Below are 23,344 nucleotides of genomic sequence, written 5' to 3' on the forward strand. Positions count from 1 at the left end.
CCTGGAAGGAAAAATACCAACAGTTTAGGACACAAGGTACTAATTATACGGAAGAACTGTGAACCAGTCTAGTAATAATAGAGTATTTACGGGTTTGATGGTCCTTACGTGGTTAATAATGAAAATTAAAATTGTAATAAAAATATCTTTTGAGAGCTTATCCTCTATGTAATTTTAAAAAATATAGACAAAATTCTATTGATGCAATTTTAGTATTTTTACAGGCTTGACTCAGGAGTGCTCAATAATGAAAGTAGCACCTGATTCATTTGGTGCAGAATCAATAACATGTGTTTCATGCACATGAAAATAAACAAAATGCCGCGGCTCATATGGTGTTCTCCACACATAAGCTAGCGCCAATGTTAGTTGTGCATGAAGAATTATATGTCTCATCATCAGCACCCAGAAATTTTAAGTTATTGAATTTTGAATATGATAGTGTTTCCATATGTTTACTATTGATATTGAATTAGTTCCGTGAGTCCTTTAGAATACCGCAATACCATACAACCTGTGTTATTGTAGGATGCTACCATACAGAGTAACTCCCCTTAAGAAGCGTGTTTCCGTTGTTAAACGACATGGATGACGAACAAACACGGTGGTCCAGTTCTATAATGATATTTCGTAAAATATAACCTGTTTTCTGATTTAATAATCATAAAAATGTCTGAGATATCTGGAGACGAAAGTGCAAAGAAAAAGGTGATTTCTAATGTATCAGTTTTCAAACACAAGTAGGTCCAATAACCCAAGGTCATTTCAGTGGCACATATTTCCGTATTCAGATGTTAGATGTTACCTAATTTAGCCCTTCTTTACTGCCTTTTAAGGACGGAGTTCTGATTATCACACGTGTCATCGCATAGATTATGTTTTATCCTATCATACAGGTTTTTTTTAAGAAAATCTAAACTAGTTTTCTTAAACCAGTTTATTCATTTTGAATGATCTGCACTTTAACTCGACTGTCATCAAGAAACTTCCCGACGAAAATTATCGATCTCTTTGGTCTTTTGAAAGGGTGACCATGTACTAAACGTTGGTCAAAGTAAGAGCGCGTCGAGTGGAATAGTCACAATCGAGGGTAGTACGAATTCGTTTATCAATTTACGTAACCTTCATTGTGACGTCATAGCGCGCGACTTTCAATTCGGATTGTACTGGATCACACCTCATTTCGTCCAAAACTGTCTACATACTTTTACTTTGAATTTGCCGTATGCACCTCTCCGGGCGTCTATATAATGACCTTCCAAAGGAATATGTATACTTATTCAAATGGAGTGAATACTTGCCACTTAAAGGCACAGGTGCTTGATGCAAGCTTGATGTTAAAATAAACAAACAATCATCTAAAGGAAAAAATCATACAGAGTGACATAAATACCTTAGATTACCCCCATGACCCGTTCTGACATAGGACCCTATATATCTTATATATTATGATAGAGAGGGTCCTATGTCAGAATGGGCCATGGGGGTAATCTAAGGTATTTTTTCTCACCCTGAATGATTTTTTTCCTTTAGATATTGTTTTGTTTCTTCTGAGCATCAAGCTCACATCGAGCACCTGTGCTTAAAGGTATGCACAATCAAATTTAAAGAAATGACACCCATTACTGAACACAGGGGCTCATATTGTTGCTTACAATCGACCTCATATACATTTACTATATAATAACTACAAGGGAGGACACTTCTCCTTGTGAGACCTATTTAAGAATAAACGCTGATATTTCAAGTTACACTTTGCATAGCTTAATAAATTTGGTACCGATATTTAGCTCGGGCATTCAACTGTGTATCCCTATCAAAAGTTTGACTTAATATCATACCTTTAAGGAATGCCAAATCATTTTCCATGGTACTGCTCGACATGGTCCTCACTGCGCCCGCTTAATATGCAAAAACAATGCCCTGAATGGAATACTACCTTCTCATCGGCGAACTGAAAATACATTATAAATAAATACAGTATGTCATTTCTATACTGGGCAGCTGAATGTGGATACAAATATATATTTAGCCACTGCTCTAGTAATAGTGCTGGGCTGGGTTGCAATATTTTTTAGAAATATGTTTAAATTGATAATTCATAGAGAAAGATGAAGATTTATTATTTTAGATATTACAATTAATGGCAACAGAATAACCCTCGTGAATTTGTATGGTTATAATGACGATAATCCTAGCTTTTTTAGAAAGTTAAAGGAGGAAATCTTATTTTTTGAGAACTCATCAGTTATAATGTGCGGAGACTGGAACACTGTTTAAGACTTAGATTTGGATACTTATAATATTTTACATGACAAACAACAACAGTCTAGGGCAGCGATTCAAGACCTGAAAAACGATATGGAATTAATTGATCCCTGTCGAAATTCCAGTAGAGACTTAAAGATGTATACCTGGAGGTAAAAATCTTCCTTGAAACAAAGTAGATTACTTTCTTGTATCAGATGACATTCATATAAATACAGCTGATGTGTGTACCTTCCCAGGGCATAATACTGATCATTCAGCAATTGTTTTGAGTGTGGCTTTTTCGTGTCCATGGGAAAAATGATATGGAAATTTTAATGCCCAACTGCTGAGGAACATTGAGTATACTGATTTGGTCAAAACGTGTATAACTGACACTGTAAATGAATATTATGTAGGGGAAAATAAAGTTGACTCTCTCCATATTTTTGTTTCCTGGAATGATCAAATATTTTTTGAAAATGAAAATAAGATCTGATAAACTATATGTTGTTCTATTAGAAAAACAAAAGAGAAACGGAAAAAAATTAAAGAAAATTTGAGCAGGAAATAAGAGAAATTGGGTGGGGCTGTCAAATAACATAGATTGGGAAACTGGAAAATTTAGATTAAAAAAAGCAGACTTGGAGGAATCTAGAAAAAAAAATACATAGAATGTGTTTTATTAAAATCTAAATCTAGATGGTGTGAATTTGGGGGGATAAGCACAAAGTACTTTTTAAATCTTGAAAAAAGAAACTATGTCAATAAGACAATAAATAAAGGAAATTATTTTAGATGATGAAACAAATATATCTGACCAAATAGATATTTTAGAAGCTCAAAAACAATTTTATATGGAATTGTACAAAAGTAGAATTGTTCAGTTTGATGATGAGGCTACTCAAGAAACTTGAAATAGATTTTTTAATCACAATATTAGACTTAGTCAAGAGGAAAGAGAATCATGTGAGGGTCTGCTTACAGTCAATGAATTCATTACATCTCTAAAACAGATGGAAAAAGTCCTGGCTCCGATCAATTCACTGTAGAGTTCTATAAATCTTTTGGAAGTCTGGGGGGGGGGGGGTAAATGTAGATCAACAAACTACGGCTTTACTGTAGTAGGAAAACTTTCAGATTTTCAGACTTGAGGAGTTATCTCATGTCTATAAAAGGAAGCAAAAGACAGAAGATATTTTAAAAACTTGAGACCTATATCACTTTTAAATATTGACTATAAGATTGCTTCAGGAGCCATTGCAGTTAGGATTAAAAAAGTTCTTCCATCAATAATCAGTGATACTCAAAAAGGATATATGAAGGGTAGATTCATTGGAGAAAATACCAGGCTATTATATGATATCATGGACCAACTTGAGAATGAAAATAGTTATGGTTTATTATTGTTAATAGACTTTGAAAAAGCCTTTGATTCAATTAACTGGATCTTTGTGGAAGAAGCTTTACAATCTTTTAACTTTGGTGATTCCGTTTGTAAGTGGTTTAAGCTGTTTTGTAACGACTCTAAAAGTGGTGTTGTAAATAATGGGCATATGTCATCTATTTTTAGATTGAAAGAGGATGTCTTCAAGCAGAACCTCCAGCAGTTGCTACAAAAATTGCTACTACATGCATATACAAGCATTACAGGCAGTTTATTTATCACAATAATATCATTTCTATTCAGAAAAATCTGTAAAATCTATACTATATATGTTAAAGCTGATGCAACCCATGTTTACAGGTCATATAAATGCAGAATTATACCAGTATGAAGACAGTATAGTGAATTGTATTCTGTATTCTGAGTATTTTTTCTAATTAATGTAATAATTCCATGTCAAAAAGAGAGAGATGGTGGTGAAAACTGCATTGCAGGACACTATGTTGCCATAAAAAGTTAGGTTCACTATTTTAAATTAACAACAATTGGGGAAAAATGTAAAATTTTACTGTGAGAATAGCAGAGGAAGTGGGAATGAATGGTAAAGAATGAAAGATCAGGATTAAATGAATAGGTACACTCAATCACAACTTTAAAAAAAATAGAAACAGGTAATGATTATGATTATCAGCTAATTAAAAATTAACACACTAAATTACAAGATTTCTTTGCAAAATAAAAGAGAACGATTGGCAATGTTGAACTGTGCTCGGGACTGCCAGACATTATTTTAGTAAAACATGGTTCTCTTAGTTGGCTTTGTCCATTCAAAGCAGACATTTCAAGAAGATCAAATCTCCTTATTAATGCTGTTTTATTACTTTTGTTTAAAATCCAATTTTAGCCAGATCTAGTTTGTTTTAATGGCATTTATACTTCACAAGATAAAAAAAAACTCAGAACCAAATCATAATTTTCATTTGTATAGGTTTTTATTGGCAGAGGTTATTAATTTTCAGCAAAAAGAATAAGATTGTTGTGTCAGTTTGTACTTATATGTAGGTACATAAACATGTTTATGAATGTATGTTTAATTTCATGCAGTCTGATGATGCATATTATTGTGTTGAAACTGTAATTCTTCTGGTGAGACTACAAATTTGTTTGGGTTTTTTAGATTTAAGGGATTGTGGTCTACAATGTTAATTTTATATTAGTTTGAGAAGGGAAAAAAAAGGGGGAAAACCTCATTTCAGCTTGAAGAGGATTTCTGTTGAAATATCACTTTTCCTACATTTTTCTTTTTCAGTCTGTGATGTTCTTCAAGTCAGATTTGGCACAAATCCCTTGTTTTAAGTCCACATTTCTGAATGCGATAGGCGGTGGTGCCTCAGGCTTTATTGTTACACTGTTCCTAACGAGTGAGTTAATAATTATCCTCTGTTTATTGTTAACCAGAACTCAGCAATCCTTATGCATATTCAGATGCAATTAGTACCATATATATACTCACTTATAAGTCGAGTCAGACTGCAAACAATAAAGCTCTTAATCTCCTGTAGCATAATGTGCCTGCAGATCAGGGTCTTTGTTGTTTGTTTTACTGATTATTGCTAACAAACTGCATGGACCTGGATCTGCTATCACGTTATGCATCAGCAGATCTGGGTCTTTGCAGTTGGAATTTCTAAGCGAATGTATACAGTAGTCATGTGTCATGTAGATGTGCCTTTAAATGTTTAATCTTTTCATATTCAATTTTAATAGGATTCTTACCTATTTTTGATTACTTTAATTTTAATAGCATTCTTTTGATTACTTTAAATCTCCTACACAGCAATTCCTTGTAACATTGTAGCACAGAAATAATTTGACATTCTGATGTGGTTTGGTTCTGCCTTATTTTGTTGACTTTGATGTGCCTTATGGATTTTGTCCTGTAAACTCCATCTTGGGTGGAGTTGTGATCCTTGACAAGTTTCATATCTTTGTTTGAAATGTTGCTTATAACTGATGTAGTTCAAGAACCATTCTGATGAAATTTGGTACAAGCATGGTCTCATGCTCTTGCATATGCCTTTTATGGGTTTAATCTGGTCTGCTTCATTATGGACAGAACTATTTATGCTGAGCATACTCTTCACATGGAAACTTTAAATGGTACATGTTTGTAATCAAAGATGGCCACTGTTACTGAAAATAGGAAAATCTTTTAAATTAAGCCTGTAGATGTCAGTGTCTTGGGCCTCCTGTTTTTAGGAGTCTTCCTTCAAAATTTAATCTTGTGTTCATTCAGTTCCATGAATTTTCTGTGGGTATTTCATAATATGCATTCATCTAGAAGGCATTAAAAATTATTTACTGTAGTGTATATAAGTAAGATGTTAGTAAAATCTAGATTAATATATAATCATTCTTCCTTAGGAGGATTAAAAATTTGAGTCAAAATAGCATACATTTTAGTGATCAGTAGAACATAGTATTTCTGTAGTAAATAGTAGTTTTCTTTACTTATAGTATTTCTTTGATGGTATATATGGCCTACAATGTAAATCTTTTGAAAAAGAAGACAAGAAGGTTTTGAAGTTAAAGGTGACCAAACTATTACAAAAGTAGGAGATAGTGTTTTCATCATCAAGCGGGTACTTGCTATAGGAGATAGTGTTTTCATCATCAAGCGGGTACTTGCTATAGGAGATAGTGTTTTCATCATCAAGCAGGTACTTGCTATAGGAGATAGTGTTTTCATCATCAAGCAGGTACTTGCTATAGGAGATAGTGTTTTCATCATCAAGCGGGTACTTGCTATAGGAGTTCGTGTTTTCATCATCAAGCAGGTACTTGCTATAGGAGATAGTGTTTTCATCATCAGGCAGGTACTTGCTATAGGAGATAGGAGAATTTTGTTTCCAGTAAAACCATAATCTTTATCAGCAAGAAGCAAACGTACAATGTTTGTATCTTGATTACACTTTTTTTTCAGGTGATCCCACTAGGTCACACAGATATGGGTTTACCACGTTCATTTTGGTGGCTTGTGGATCATGGTTTGTAATTTTCAGTATATGAGTTTATGTCTAAATGTAAGGGTTTGGGGGAAATCATTTTCAAGGATATGTGTATTTTATGACTAGGTATGTTTATTTACATCCTTTTGTGTGTTTTGGGACCAGACAAACAGATACATTCTACTCCCTGTACTCCATAAATGTTTTGTGAGAACATGGCTTATCCCATCTGATCACAAAATAGAATCGGAAAAACATGACAAGTTATTAGATAGATATAAGCAGTCTTGTGGAGATGGGGAGACTTTTGTAATTTGTAATAAAAAGAAATGTGTTGTGATTTCAGGATCTTTGCCATGCCTTTTAGCTTGAAGATGTGTATAAAGTTTGTAATTTTGAACCAACCTCTTAGGGCAGTATCTTGCAGAGGGCTGAACACTTATGCATATATGTAATGAAGGGGTAGTGATGACTAAGAAATTTGTACAGATAATGCTGTTCTAAATATCAAGTGCAGTGCTTCCCATGTGTAATGATGATTATGGGACTTGTACTAGTGACCCTCTTACAAGTGACATTGCCTTCTACTGAGGTAACTTCCGTCAAAGAAGTGTCATTACTGGTTATAAAAGCAAGCAATTGTGTATTTGATGGTGAGAAACCCTTATTATAAATTGTTTTCATTAGTGAAGAACTAAAATTGATTGAGATTAAGTAACAGTAATTACACATACCCAATTTTCTGGCCCATAAGTCGATGTGTAGTACAATTAAAATTCGCCAATATTGTACATTTTTCACCGTTCATCCATGTACATGGAGTATATGATGAAGCCAGATCAACACCATGGCAACAACATGCAGGCAAAGATGACAGCATGTTTTTTTCCCCACTTTATTTTGGAAAGGGAGATTGGGGAAGTCTCTGGGCAATTGGAATCTTGTATTGCTCAGTTACCTGATGATTGCGACCTTCTTTATATACAAGGGTATTACTATATTCCATTATTAGTTGACATCTTTGAATAAAGAGTTCATTCTTGTTTTAAATTATGATATCCATTGTTACAAGAACCACTTGAGTATGCATTGTTATGTATGTGCTATACGAGGAGCTTTTGCAAGATTATTTCAGTTTACACCTGTCTTTGTGCACAATTCATCAGATGAGATCAAATTAGTGAAGCTACCAGTAGGGAAATGAGTCTGTCAATAGGGAAATGAAAAATGTAAAGAAAATTTAAGATAAAAGACAGAAAATTCATGTAAAATGAATAATTAAATGGCAGTGTTATCAAATAATGTTCATTATTTAAGTCCAGAAAAGAGAGGGGTTATAATTTCTTATAGTCCTTAGGTTCTTAATTCACTCAAGCTTGTGAATTTTGTAATTGATGTGAATTAATCATGTAGAGTAAACAGGTTACTGGCATTTTCTATTTCCTAAAGCCATTTTCAGGGTTTAAACAGTTGACTTGGATTGTTGTTGGAAACCAAAAACCAATCCTTCAGTTATAATTAAAGAAATCCTGCAATACACCTTGTTAACAATGAATACAGGTAATGTGTTGACATTACATTTTATTTTAAGCTGAAATGCAAAACTAAAACAAAGTCGTTGATGAATTACAAGTAGTCTATCTCTGTTCTGAATTGTAACTTACATTGGGCATTATCAGTGAATATATGACTGTTATGAATATATGATTTTTAATCAACAGTATTTTATAAATATTCATTGAACATTTGAGTCGTTAATATAAATAGGATCAATTAATATGTCAGTGATAAATATGAACCAGTATTTGCTTGATTGCATCAAATAAAATACTGGTAAATTAAACAGTATTGGACCTGTTGATAAAATGTAATAGGTATGGTGAATTTTTTTACAGAAACAATATGCTTTGCATAATTACAGCTATAACCAAAAGTACTGCTTGGTCTGTAAATTGTGAACTCTGTTTTATTTCATGTTGGAAAAAAAGAAAATCACCAAACACATCAAAAATTGGTCTGTATTCATGCATATACTTAGGAGGTTATTTGATGACCTGACAGAAGTGGCCGAGTGATGTTAATGGGAACAGCTACATTGTACTCTTGATTGCATGTGGTGCTTTTTTAAAATTAAAAAATCAAGAAAGATGCCTCATGTCAAGTAATAGTATTCACTTTTATTTACGTACATTTTAATTAATGTAGCCTTTAAAAATACATGTAATAATACACCTTGAAAAACATGATTTTGAACCTCGATAAACCTTGAAAATTTTAAAGTAATTTCAATAAAAAAAATCCATGTACAAGTCCGTGTCAAAAGTATTGTGTCCAGAAAATATGGAATTTAACCAGCTTATTGGGATCCATGCCCATTGTAAGCAGGAAACGGGTGTACTAAGCAGCATTACAATGGAGGGCTACTGTAATCTCAGACACATTTTGGGCCCAGGGTGCCCAAAGTGTCTGAGGCACTCACTTTTACAGATTACTAACATATCTCATCTCTCTCTCTGCGTTTGAGTCTTGGTCCAACCAAAATGGGTTTGTAAGAAAGCTTGCCAGTAGGTTCCCATGGGGCATGGATCCTCATGGGTTCTTTCTCTAATAAATATACTGGCTGCCATGTATTAATGTGCTGCAAAAATGGCATTCAGCCAATCTGACACGTTCATGGAACAAGATTATACAGCGTCTTTTAACATTGTAGCTGAAGCCAATTTCATTTGTTGACTAAAACCTGTCATTTGTTTTCTTTGTTTATTCCTAATTCTGTATTTCTTTTCATTTCAGGATTTATTGCAGATACAACTATAGCAAACAACTGATTGCTACAAATAAAATAAATAAAGCAATAGCAGAGAGAAGCAGAGAGAAAATTGTGCAGATAGACGATGTAGATGGAGAAAATGTGGCAAAGAAAAGTTGATGCCAGAGAATAATGTCATAGTCGTTGGTGAATTGTGATTCAAATCGTGACAGTAAAAATCAGGGCATCAAGCGATTCTTTAGATTCAGTGATTTTTCACATTGAAATTATTGTTTGTATGTCTTTGAGGTCTGAAAGTAGACTTTTTCCATTTTTGTCAAGCTCACCTTGATGGAACATGACAGAGTAACCAATGGGCAGTTCATATATCCACTGTACATTTGGCCACAAGTCTATACACATTTTGATTAACTTGAGTATTAAAGATTTTTACTTGGTCAGTTTCTTGGGTACCATGGAGTAATGTTATCTATGTTGATAAGTCTTGATGTATATAACAGCAATTTACTAAAACCTTCAGGACAGGTTCAGTATGGCCAGCTTCTTACATTTAGATGAATGTTACTTTGTACTGCATAGGAACTTCAGGAATAAAAATTATTTGGACTTGTATGGTGCATGTTGGTTTTGAAATGAAGGTATTTTCTAAAATTGTTAGATTCATTAAAATATAAAAATGAAATAAATGTGATAAGACAAAAGAGTCTTCTTTGTTGTCAAGCCTGCCTTTTATTTAGCTAAATGTAAATAATTTTCTGAAGAAAATGTTAAATTGACTTTAATCTGGGATGGCTGGATGGACATACAGACCTGCACAGAGACACCAGAGATCACAATTTCAGACTTCTACCAAGGCAGTCTTGACAAAAGAAAAAACCATATTTTAAGCAAATATGATTCCTTTCAACTAATTGCAGTTGGTGTCTGAAAAGTGAAGAGTCTGAGGCTTCAAATATTAATAAATATAATTGATTGCACAACATTTTCCCACTGAGGGCTTGGGCTACATCAGAAATTTAAAACATAATTGATTGCACAACATTTTCCCATTGAGGGCTCAGGTTACATCAGAAATTTAAAGAGGTTACTTCACTCTACAAGCCCAAGATGGAGAAGTTTTGAACTTGAAGGAAGACTTGATTTTGGGTTTGCAAATGACTTCATATATACATATATATTTTAACTTTGCTTTAATTACATGTATGTATCAGAGATCTGGAAAAGTTGTAAATTGTGAGCTGCTGTGACATCAGATGTTCTATCAGAGGAAGTTATAGTCAATACCTTATTTATGCCTTTCATTATGACTTAGGAATTATCAGTGCACTGAAACCCCACTATAACATGCTTTCTTATAACACAAATTTTGATCTAGCACAGTTGTGGCGTGACCCCCAAAATGTTAATTTCACCAGTTTAGTGAAGTACTACACAAAGGGTATTTTATTATACAACGTACTACTTTATATATTTCGTCATGTGGTACCAAAAATGTAAAATTTTAATGAGTGGTCAAGCCACATCATTTTGGGTAACACAAGATGAAATATATATGGTATTACCAGTAATGTTGGAAAAGAAAATTTTGTCCTAAATGAAACTGGTGCTGCATGAACACACACAGACTTTCTTGAAAATCGTGTTATCACTACTCCTCCCCTATCAACATGGGGCTTTGCACTAAAAGACTTCTTGTGATGTCAAGTTGGACTTAAATAAAAATGGGGCCAAATGAGATGTCCAGTATGTGTACAACGTATTGAAGATCTTGCTACTTGTCCAGAACAGAAAGCCGGATTGATGTAGTTTTCACCTGAAGACTTTTTATGATGTCTAGTTAGTCCAGACTGAAAATAGAACCAATATGTTGGCCAATATGGTCATCTGGAAAATCTTGTTAATGCTGCTCCTCCTGAACCGATGGTTGTATCAGCATGAGGTTTTTACTAAAAGACTTCTTATGATGTCTATAAAAATAAAAATAGTGCCTATATGAAGTCATACATGGCTGTCTTGAAAGTCTTATTGCTAATCCGTCTACATGAAACTGCTCCGGTGGCCTAGTGGTTAGAGCATCCGCCTCAGATGCGGGAGTTCATAGGTTCAATCCCTGGCCGAGTCATACCAAAGACTTCAGCATTAAGAGGTTAGTGTTAGGACTGCTCCGCCTGGTGTTAGGATAATGTGACTGGATGGGACATCATGCTACATGTCTGCGGCATGTTGCCCCAGTACTAGATATCACTATAAACTGTCATACTGCAGACATTGTAGGGATATGACTGAAAAATTGTTAAAGCTACATTAAAAATCCAAATCACACACATACACACCTTCTACATGAAAAGCAATTTTACCACAGGATTTTCACAAGTGGTCTTCATATGATGTATTGGTTGGTCCAAAATGAAAATAGTGTCAACCTGATATCCAATATGGCCACCACAGTGACCATTTTGAAAATATTCCAGCTAAATGGATGGCCTCATCAACATGAGGTTTTTACAAAATAACTTGTGTTTGGTCCTAATGGTGCCATTCAGACTCAATATGCTTGCCACAGTGGCCATTTTGGAAATTTACTAATTCTCGTTAATGAATGGTCATATCAGCAGGGGATTTTCACAGATAGACTTCTTTTTTAGGGGTTATGACTACCATAATTCTATGCATGTATTTTCTGTTATTATATGCTATATTCTATCCTGCATTATTCTTTTTGTATTTTCTGTTTTGTACTGTATATTCTAGTTTATATTATTCTATTTTCATTTTCTTTCTGTGTAGAATATACATTTTAGATTACATCTTTACATCTGTCAATATTTATTACTGAGTTTCTTATGTGATGCTATTACAATACTGCAGTTTCATGTCTTCAGATTCCATGTAATTTTATGTGCATTTTTAATATTACCTGCATTGACCTTCTTAATTCCACTCTGAATTTTCTCTGTGCAGTTGACATATAACACACAGGTAAAACATAAACATATGGAAAGTTACAGTGTAGTAAAATGAAAGTGGAAACTGACTGTTCACATGGCATAAGACGCAATAGGTTATTGTCCCATTATGACAACAGAGGGTGTCGTGATATCCAAATGAAAATAATTATGGGGAACATGTAAAATAATAATGCACATTTAAATCATGGATGACTAACTTCAGAGCCGACCTGCTGTGTCTCAACTGCAAGATTGTTGTATAATATTAGACAATATAAATGAGTATTATTTTTAATTTTTATTTTTTTAATGAATGCTTTTTTTTTGTGTACATTGCTTCTCAATCAAAGTAATAAATTTCTCTCTCTCTCTTTGTTTATATATTGTGGCTGGGGCCCAGGTGGATGAGTGGTCCAAAGCGTTTGCCTTAATAGATCACTGACATCTCATCTCTACATAGGTTCAAGGCTTGGTCTCGACCAATTGGGTATGTGAGAAAGCTTACCAATAGCTTCCTGTGGGTCAATGGTTCTTCCTCCACCAGATAAATTGGCAGCCATGTATAGCCTATCATGTGCTGAAAAATGGCATTAAGCCAACATCATATTATGACCTTTCAATATGCATATGTATGAAATCATGGACATACATTAGCAACATCAGCCCCCGCTGAAATAACGGTCAGCATGAAAACAGTACTGATTAAAAACATTTTTCTATAATTTTGTGCTAGCCTTACAAAACAGCCATTCATGTACCCATACATACTACAAATCCTACACTGCAAAACAAATAATTTGTTGAAACCACTAGAGATTATGTGAATAACTTAAAGAGCATGTGATTTCTTTTTCTTTAAAAAATAGGATACAAAATGTTTAATCAGTTTATGAAACATAATAAACACATAGCATTGTTCATATAGTTTTCATTCTTTGTTCACAGGCATAAAAAATTTGAAAAAAAATAATAAAATCTTCTTACTCAGTCATATGGTAATCATACAAAATTTAAAAATGTGTTATATTTAGCAAGACATTTGTTTTAAAAATGAAATTCTAAAGTCCTTATTGATTTGTTAACATTGTTTCATTGGTAAATTCAGCACTTCACAAAATTTTTACATTAACAAACACTTTTTAAACTAGGGATGTTTTGGTACTAATTATTTCACAACAGCAATGTCTTCCATAAATGAACAGAATTTCTAAAAAGTTGGCAACAAACTATTTGTAACATAATGCTTGAAAAAGATGGAGGGGGCAAAAGGGATTTGCTATGTTGCAGATAGGTACATGTATAACTACTTGTCACAAAATAGCAACTAACCAAAACACCATTTCTGTTATAATTGCACATTATATCAAATGCATCAAACAAAATAAAATTAAACATATTAGTTTTAAGGGGTCAGTGCAACTTCATTAGATCAATATCACAAATCGATATGCATTGTATTATTTTCTTATTTGAAACTTGTATACTGTATACAGAATTGCATGAACACACACCCTCCAGGATTCCATGACAGACAGCAAAAAATCTATACCCCTCTTAGATGTATTTGCAATACCAACAACATAAGAGATAAATTTGCATTTACAGCAGTAATTTTCAGTGAGCTATATTTACAGACAGAACATTCAGATGGATGGATGGAATCATTTAATCCCCCCGACACTGAAGCGTGTTCTAGATCATGTTATACATGAGTATCTATGCTTGATGATTGTCCAATTTTAGGTAGATTGCAATAACAATCCCTGATTCCCGATCAGAGAAATAAACAAACATTTTGCCAATATAGTTGGACTGAAATCACCTGACTGATAATAAAAATAAACCTCTTTCTTAGGTGAGATACTGTAATTTAACCAATGTTTGTTGGTGTAACGGAAACTCCATGGCCATCTTCCATGCTTAGGATCTGCAATATATTAGATCCAGGACAATTCTGCCTCTTTAGTAATTTACTGTAATGCACCAATGTAACAGATGGCATTGATTACATTATTCCAAGATAAATGATGCTAAGATCTCAGAATTGAAATATGCTACCGTATTGCATGTTATTTTTTGTACTCTTTTAATTTTTCATACACCATCAGGCGATACAAATAATAATGAATTAAATCTATCTCATTTTTTCGTGTACAAAACTTCATATTTTTTTATTCATCCGATTATTTTTCGTACATAAAACGATCTACTGTGAAGATTTACTTTTGCCAAAGTGATAAAAAAAAGTACTGCCCTTTAAATTTTACAGCTAAGAATAAGAGACAAAAATCATTGTTTTGTTGTATTTTTATTTATCTATTATTTTTATTTCATTTTCATAAAACTGAAGACGGGTTCCTATTTCAAACGACTTCAAAAATATACCGAAGTTCAATTCAGGTACATCAAATGACCAGAGTATTGTTTTGCTAAGCAAGTTATGAATAGTGACTAACTTTGGTCACGTTTTTCACTAAGGCATATAATGGAGAAACAGGAGATTCACACAATATTATAATCATTGTTTATAATCATGCATGTAGGTCATCAATAATTTCTTTCTTTTATTATTGTATTTCACTACATATTTTAATTTTTTTATATGCATCATGTTTAAAATGGCGTCAGAAAAAATATGTATCACTTAGATATGCAAAACGACTAGTTTATTCTTTGCTGAGTATATTTGGTATAATCCCATATGAGAAATATAAATATTTGTTTCCTCAGTGAAACACAAACCCGAATTATCTGTTTATCTTCGTGTAAATGTGTAACTGAGGCATCTAATAATGAAAAAGAAAACAAAAACTAAAGAAATATTCACCAATTATAAGTGTATAGAAAGCCCATTATCAGCTTACTCGGAAAAGGCAACTGTTTTGTTAACATATATTTGCATTCGTCACATTGCCCTTCTTTTGTCTTCTGTATCGGCGAGAAAATATAATGATCGATGTTTTGTTCTGTTGTTGTCATTACAATATATACCGCTATTCATTAACAGCTGGACAACATCGTTAATGAGCACTCTTTATTACGTCAGTGTAACTAAGAAACATGTGCATCTGAAAAGGAGTTCAGAAGCCATTTGAGTTTATTTATCTAGTAAAAATAATATCTCAGTACTTGATGAAGTGAAGACCACATACCATTTGGCAATTAATCTTATTGTCTCAATATAGTAATGCAGTAAAAACTAAAAAAAAAAAACAGTTTTAATCATAAATGCAAAAGTCATTGACTCCATGAAAAATATTCAAAGGACAAAGGATCCATCCCAGGTGCCAGCCAACCCTCGACAAATTTGCATGAAAAGGAGCAGGAAATTTTATCCTGGTTACTTTATGCGGGATCATCACGTGCCTGTGACAATTGAGATGTTGCAAAATTATGCTACTGCAGATAATCGGGAGGAAAATCCAAAGTTTCTGGGCTCAAGAGGATGTGTTGATAGCTTTTTCAAGCAAAATGGACTTGCGCTGAGATGCAGAACTACAATATCGCAAAAACTACCTCGAGACCTAGAGGAAAAAATAGACTTCTTTACCAGATATATAAGGAGGCTGCGAGAGGAGGAGGAATTTGATGAACATTTAATTGGAAATATGGACGAAATACCAGTGTATTACGACCTGGTTCCAGGGAAGTTAATTGATAAAGTCGGGACAAGAGAGGTACGTATTAGAGGTACCAGCAATGACAAGCACCATTTAACTTGTGTACTGACATGCATGGCATCTGGTGACTTGTTGCCACCCAACTGTTAGCTCCTTTCATTTTAAGCAAGGCATAACCTACATCTTAGCATGCTTTTAGTCCTCAGTTGGTGCTTTTGCTTTTAATTTAATTATTAATTTTAACCTCTAATTTTAAGTAACCTAGCCTATGTTTTCTTCTTTTTTTTCCTCTTCCTTCTGATCATCTTGACCTGTTCTTCTTTTTAGTCCTAAATAAAAATGGTGCCCAGCTGACATCCACCTGGGTTACCACAGTAGCCAATTTGAAAAACTTGTTATCACTGAAAAATATCAATGATGGTTTCAACACTCCTCAGTTAAAGGATATGTACTTATCTTGAATTCCTGGCAATTCTTTTCAGCCAGTGGCATGTCAGTTCCTTTTAAGATCTCGTTTTTATTAATATTGGTGGCAATATTTGATTCCACATTAGACTCATTTTGTACAGATTTCAAAGGCCTTTATGCCAAAATGCTCTCTGCCAAATTGGGTCAGTATTGGTCTAGTGATTATTTCAGAAGTTAAAAACAACAATTGTTGATGAACACACAAAGGACATGGAACAATACCATAAGCATACTCAGCCTTTTAGTAAGGTTAGCTAAAATGTATATTAAAATGTAAAGAAAATGTTATAAATGCATCAGAATAGGAGCAAAACAAATCAACCTTGTAGTCAGATGTCAACATAATCAGGGAACTTTTGTTGCTGGCAATTATTTTTTTAGAATACAGACAAAACATTTTAAGAATATAATTTCCCTGAAATAGGCCCAGTAATTATAAACGCATATTCTGATCTACCATACAAAAAAAAGGTTGCAAAGAAAGCAAAAGAAAAGTTACGTGGGTCAGATTTCTTAAATGTACATTTAATGACATTGTTACACAATATTTCTGCCACTTGAAATTAGTATTTGATGTCTTATGTTCTTTACTGCAGCAGAGGCAAGATATGTTTAGGGAATTTGTGTTGGACAGTATTCTGTTACATGTGGCAGCAAATATATTGGGAACTATTGTCTGAGACACAGCTGATACAGTTCACATCATCCTCTTTGTTGTGTTAAATGTTACTCAAACTTTGTACAATACATTCTTAGAAGTATGATTGTTTCAACCAGTTTTCATTTTTATAGTATGGTATCAGTGCTTGGTACTTCTTGAAAATGGTTTTCTCCACCCTGCTGCGATACCGACAGGTTTCTGGTTGTTTTACTCAAAATAAATATGTTGAGATATAGTGTGCATTATATTTATTTACAAACATTAAGTGACTTCTATATAATATGTCCAGATTCTATGTACAACAACTTGGGAAATTTGCTTAATGTTCATATCACGTGATTATATGACCTCTGACGTCACTGACATATAGGTGAGATTTGTATAGTTACGTGACTCAGAATGCAAATGGCCAGATCTAGGTAAAATTTTAGTAATGATGTACTTTCGTCTCGTCTGTCAGTGGATTAAAGACATGACAGATGCTACGCTCATGATTTTTGAGAAAATAAATCATATTCCTATTGATTTCATGCAGGTATATCTCAAATGAAAGGTCGTTCAAGTTTGCTGGGCTGGCTAGTAAGTGGCTACCCCACACTGACACCAAATGGTGTCACGAATTCCAACTTTTCAATAGGGAATGGACTCTGACCCTACACCCCAATATAAATGTCCAAATATCAAAAATGGGGTAGCAAGGGTCTGAGGAAACTGGGACTAATGTGTATGTATATGTACAAGATTCAAAGAAGACAGAAGAAAATTTTATATGCAGTCTAAAAGTAACAACTTTAACAACAAGTTTTTTAAAAATACTTTTTTTCAGTATTATGTCATAATCTGAACATGATTAAAATAGCAAACAACTGACATTATGTTATTACCTGTTATTTGAACAGGTCAATACAGGAGATTACAGATGCATGAATCGTACTGCCCCATTTTCATATTTTCATTTGAATTGCAAATTTAAAAACATTTGGACACATGGGCACCTGCAGGATTTTTGCAAAGGGGGGGGGGGGGGCAGTCATGTCCAGGAGAGTTAGCTGCATAGTTAGTGCGTAAACATGGGAAATTTTATTTGCTGTATGATTTCCAGGGTGGGTGGGGGGTCACGTGACTCCCATTGACCTATACTGTGGGTGCCCATGCTATGACAGCACAACCGATGGTCATGTAACCTATGATGAAAATACACAGATGAGAGAAAAGAACAACTTACTCGGCACCAGTTTTATCTGTAGCTGAGTACAACACCGTCCTACTAGTTTTATTTAACAAAGAAATGAACTCATTGTTTGCTAGAGATGCACTGTGATATATGATGGCTTAGAATACAGCCTTAATGATGCTAGGAATATATTAGAAAATTTATATAAATGCTACTGTGTTTAATAGGCCTCTAGTAATGTATGGCTTACTCAATATTATTGATCAGTGGGTCTCGAGAACCTGGACCTCTGGTAAAGGTATACATTCTTGAAATAAACTTGCTACAAAACCAATATTGTCATATTAGACCAGCATTGACCACTGACCTTTTAGATCCCCAAAGGATTCTTTCTCACCCTGAGTGCAAGACATTCAAAATGTTTGGTCAGCAAACTTAATCTAGAACAAAAGCTACAGAGCAAAACCCATTTTTTTGTTTTAGTCAAAATGTCAATAACCTCTTACCTTAAGACCCACAAAATCAACAGGTTTTTCTTATCAGAGTGTAAGCCATCCACAATCTATGGTGATGGTAAATGGTTGGTTCTGTGTTTAATTTTTAGACACAGTAACCTGGATCTTTGACTTTTCAATAGGCTGCTTCTTTACAGCAAGTGCAAGCCATCCACAAAGATTAGTCCAGGACTAAAGTTACTATGCATAAATAATGTTTCTTTTTGCAGTCACACTGACCCATTGACAACTGACCTTTTGATTAAAAAATCTGGCTTTTTTCAAATTCAAACCATTCATAAAGTCTGGTCTAGGTCTGTGATGAAGAACCAGAGATTACTGTGAGGAAATTATATTTCTACTTCCAGTCACAATTATCTTGCCCGTTAACCTTTTGAATCCCAAATTTGTGAGCTTTTTTACCCCAAATGCAAATCATCAACAACTTTTGGTCTAAACAAAAGTTATTGTGTGGAAATGAAAAAGGTAACAGACACGTATGTACATATGGATGGACATCACAAACATATGATCTGCCTTTTAGCATGTTTATACAAAAATTAACTGACTTGCACATTTCAAAAACAAGTATGACAAGATCTTGCTGCAAATTAAATGTTTCTTTTACACTGTCCTGTAAAAATAGTGAGGGGTGAGATAACTCAATTTTTCTATTACAAAATGTAAAACATTGAACTTTTCCATTTACACAAATCACTCAAAATGATTCAAGACCAGTATCTTAAACATCATATGCATCTATCCCAGATTGCACCATCTCCAATAATGGAACATGTAAGAATCTGCAAATTCATTGATTTAAAAAATTCCAGCTTTGTCTTGTTTGATACTCATAGATCTGCCAGTTTCAACAAGCCACCTCCTTGTCCGTCTCTATAATATGCAGCACATGTATCATGTGTTTGTCTTTTGTTACATACTATTCCTACTAGGGCCATCCATGTCTTATCTCAGCTGCTCTGAAGAGCACTTTGGGGGAGATTACTATGTTGGCATGAATTCCATTTAGTCATCATGTGCTTCAGCTGTGTTCCCTGGACAGTTGACTTCCATATCTTTCCGGTCTGACAAAAAAAGAATTTGGAGATAAATTTTTTACCTGTTACAGATTGAATTTTTGCATTAACTTTCAGGATTGTTTTAAATAATATGTGAAGAAAATCAAGGAATTGGTATTAAACAAAAATGTCCTTTTGATTTAACATTGCTTCTGATATCTGTAATTAAAAATGTATGTTAATTGTTGGTCATTGGCTGGGGAGACAACACCATTGCTTGCAAAAGTATTTCAATATAAGACTCTTAACAAATTTTAAAAAATTCACAACACAACTAGAAGTCATAAGACATCTAATTACTCACTAAAGGAAAATGAGCTTAGCAAAACAATTCAGAATTTTTAGAGTTAAAAATCATTTGTTTGATCATAAAAAACACAGAAAAGAAACAAAATGAAGTTAAAATGCTTCACATGACAAAAACATAAATAAATCAATTATACAAGAGAATTTACTTCATCCTAGGGGTTCTTGATTTAGTAAATGTGCAAAAAATCAGCCATTCCCCTCCCCATTGTATGGTGTACTTTTGTCTAAAAACACCCACCCCCATGCATATGTATGCTTTTGCTTTGAATTCCCCCACTCCCTTAGGTCACTGTCACCTTGTTAGCATTTTGAATTAAATGGGAGTTACTTTAGTAACATGGTCACCATATTTGCATGGCCAAGTCTATGTTTTCAAGCAACAGATGTGATCATTCACAGTCAACACAAAGAAAAATCTTTGTTTTTAAATAAAACTTAAATCTGTGTCAGGTCTCAAAAGGTCTGAACAGAAAAATCTCCTGGTTTTGAAAGTACCTGTATGTACCCCTCAATCACATCGTTTTATTGAAACCAAAAATGCACAAATTAGTGTAGAACATGACACTCAAACTCTTTTCTTTTGTGTTAATCACATTGTCATGGAAATGATTGATCCACTAAAACAAGAACCGACTATACCATTATGGTCTTGATCCATAATGTGCCACTGTATTATGTAAAGCATAGTACAATATTCATACAAGTCAGTTAACTGAAGAAAATGCTGAATATGTATCGACTTAGATATACAAGAAATAATCTAGTTATTATTAATCTATCAACAATAAGCCATTAAGTTCTCATTGTGTTTGTTTTTTCAATGCCTCGTGTACAACTGTTATTTAGTCCAGGGTAAACAACAGCCAACAGGTGTTTGCTCAGCCAACCAGCATACACAGCCAAGCACCAAACAATGTGGTAGCTGAAACAAAATTCTCACCTAAATTTCTTAATCAATCAATTCACCTACCTAATTAAGTAATTGCTAATCATCATTATCAATTTCATGGCTTAAGGTCACTGAAATCATCAGGCACTGCCTTATAGAACATGAACAAAAGAAAGCTAGCATCTTTAGCACTTTGCTTAGTTGTGATTTTCAGACAATCATCACCAGTGAATCATATCATCCATTCTTGCAAAAAATTATCCAATTTGATCATTACGATTCTTCATACTGTAGCAAAATTAATCCTGAATGTTAATCAAATTTGTATGGAATCTAGCATAGAAAATTCTGCATTTTAAAATGTATACAGCCCCCATCTAATTACTTCAAGATGTACATGTACATACATACTAAACCATAAATGTTCTTGAACTGCCTTAACTTTCTTAAATTAAAATTCTGTATTGAATTCAGACACACATGATATGCTTAAATGACTTCAAACGTGTGCTTTTTTGTACATGTTTTCAACGTAATTGTTATGGGTTCAATATTAATGGATGTACTGAGATTGGACACAGAATAGATGCATTGAAACTTCAGATATGTTACCTGCAGAGAAAATAACACAGCATACCGAATATTTTACAAAAAATGACAAACAATTTGTGTACACATTATTTTTTGCGTTTTAGCGAAATATTTACTTCTTTGTGTACAAAAATTACCAGAAATATAGTAGTTGGCTAACATTTTACAGAAATATACTAGTGGGCTATCATTTTACTATTTTTCGTGCATCATAATTTTGATTCTTACAAATACCTTCAAACTTTGTTCCACACCATACACAATATTTATGTTTATTTCGTAGGTAGAGAGTCAAGACTTCTAGCTTCTCTGTATCCTGCATAGAAAGTAAAATAAGTTAAAGTATTTTCATTTAATCATAAAATGCCACTAAACATACAGCTCAACTAGATATGTGCCACAAACATGACTGTTGGGTAATATCACAGAGAGGCCATAAGGAAGAAAACTTTTCTTGGAAATTGGTGAGAACTTAAATATAGTAAAGGTCTTAATATTAAAACCTCATACTGAAATGACCCGACTACAACAGTCAAACCATTTTTGATTAATGACAATCCCAGTATGCTTTTAAACCAATCCACAATGAGCATTTGAGAGCTATTATGGAATTATCTCTCTGATGCTTTTTTTGACATTACTGGCTAAACTGTTATTATTCTCTCTCTCATGATAATTAATGTAACACATTATTTCAGAACAAAGACTAGGTTTCTTTTTGCTATTTTCAACTACCTTTTGTCCTTTTATTAGACAATTATATATCAACAACATCATACACCATTAGACATTAGAGCAACTATTGAACTAGATAACCACTTACTAATGTTATCAAACATCCAAAACTGTATGTTATAAAACCTCTACTTTCAAATTAAATTATGGTCCTAAAATAAACCACAAATTTAAAAAACTTGCCATTATTCTTCAATATAAAGTCACATGCTCATAAAGGCATGTTTGTGCCAGTCCTGTGGGTAATTTTACGTACAATTTCAAGTGTAAGTTAATGTTGGTAACAAAATCTTAGCAAGCACAATCCTTTTTCTGATTTTGTAAAGAACATGTACTTATTTATGGTATATTCATTGCAATATCATTTCATGATCCGGAAATGTTGCACTGATTATACTAGAGTCAACACTGTTCTAGTATATTGCCATGTATATAGAAAAGTAGTAGAGACCTTCCAGTGGAAAGTTCTTCCATTTTTACCTCCCATGGCCACTACATGTCACTGCATACATCTACCATTAAGGCATTGGTATTGAGTATTGATAGGATATATGTATGACTCAGGGAAGACAGAATAAAAAAGATAAAGCCCTTTATGTTCTTTATTACTATGAAAAAACTTTATTTTCATAGAAACCTTCCAACTGGTAATGAAAAACACAAGAGCAAATAGTTACATCAGAGTAGAAGTAAACAAGCAAGAGGCCCATGATATTGCGCATCTGACTTTTATACAATTTAATAGTTGATTGTTTTACTAAGCATACTTGTGTGTAGTGTAAGAACACATCCTTTGTAAACTATCTTCCCAACTTTGAGTTCATCCATCGAGACGAGGAGGACCACTTTGTTCATCCTTGAAGGGGACCGATAGGTCTGTGGGTGCACAGGTGGCTGAAGTGGTCGATGTGTGCCCTGAATGTTTTATGGCAGTGTAGACATGGGATGGCAGCAATGCAGATCA

General features: G+C 33.7%; 2 protein-coding genes across 3 annotated transcripts in view; one reads left to right on the forward strand and one right to left on the reverse strand.

Annotated features, from left to right (window-relative positions):
• Window positions 1–557: 557 nt before the first annotated feature.
• Window positions 558–12,731, forward strand: LOC149804647 (cytochrome c oxidase assembly protein COX20, mitochondrial-like). 2 transcript variants are annotated; one of them, XM_089942813.1, is made up of 4 exons: window positions 558–708; window positions 4,944–5,055; window positions 6,618–6,681; window positions 9,436–12,731. In XM_089942813.1, exons 1-4 carry the CDS (start codon window positions 670–672, stop codon window positions 9,569–9,571), a joined length of 351 nt encoding a protein of 116 aa, XP_089798939.1. In that variant the 5' UTR covers window positions 558–669; the 3' UTR covers window positions 9,572–12,731. The 2 variants fall into 2 exon arrangements, with proteins under 2 accessions (XP_089798939.1, XP_089798947.1); XM_089942821.1 differs by lacking the exon at window positions 558–708 and adding an exon at window positions 719–740.
• Window positions 12,732–14,651: 1,920 nt separating this feature from the next.
• Window positions 14,652–23,344, reverse strand: part of LOC149804648 (G patch domain-containing protein 11-like) — a 37,873-nt gene continuing 29,180 nt past the window's right edge. Inside the window, exons 5-6 of the mRNA XM_089942801.1 lie at window positions 21,880–21,961; window positions 14,652–19,862 (exon numbers count right to left, since the gene is read on the reverse strand). Coding sequence (XP_089798927.1) covers window positions 19,804–19,862; window positions 21,880–21,961 — 141 coding nt within the window. The 3' untranslated portion in view covers window positions 14,652–19,803. The remainder of the gene's footprint in view (window positions 19,863–21,879; window positions 21,962–23,344) is intronic.

The sequence above is a fragment of the Sinohyriopsis cumingii genome, chromosome 2 (assembly GCF_028554795.1).
Source record: "Sinohyriopsis cumingii isolate HCF-2022 chromosome 2, ASM2855479v2, whole genome shotgun sequence".
NCBI classification, from domain to species: domain Eukaryota; kingdom Metazoa; phylum Mollusca; class Bivalvia; order Unionida; family Unionidae; genus Sinohyriopsis; species Sinohyriopsis cumingii.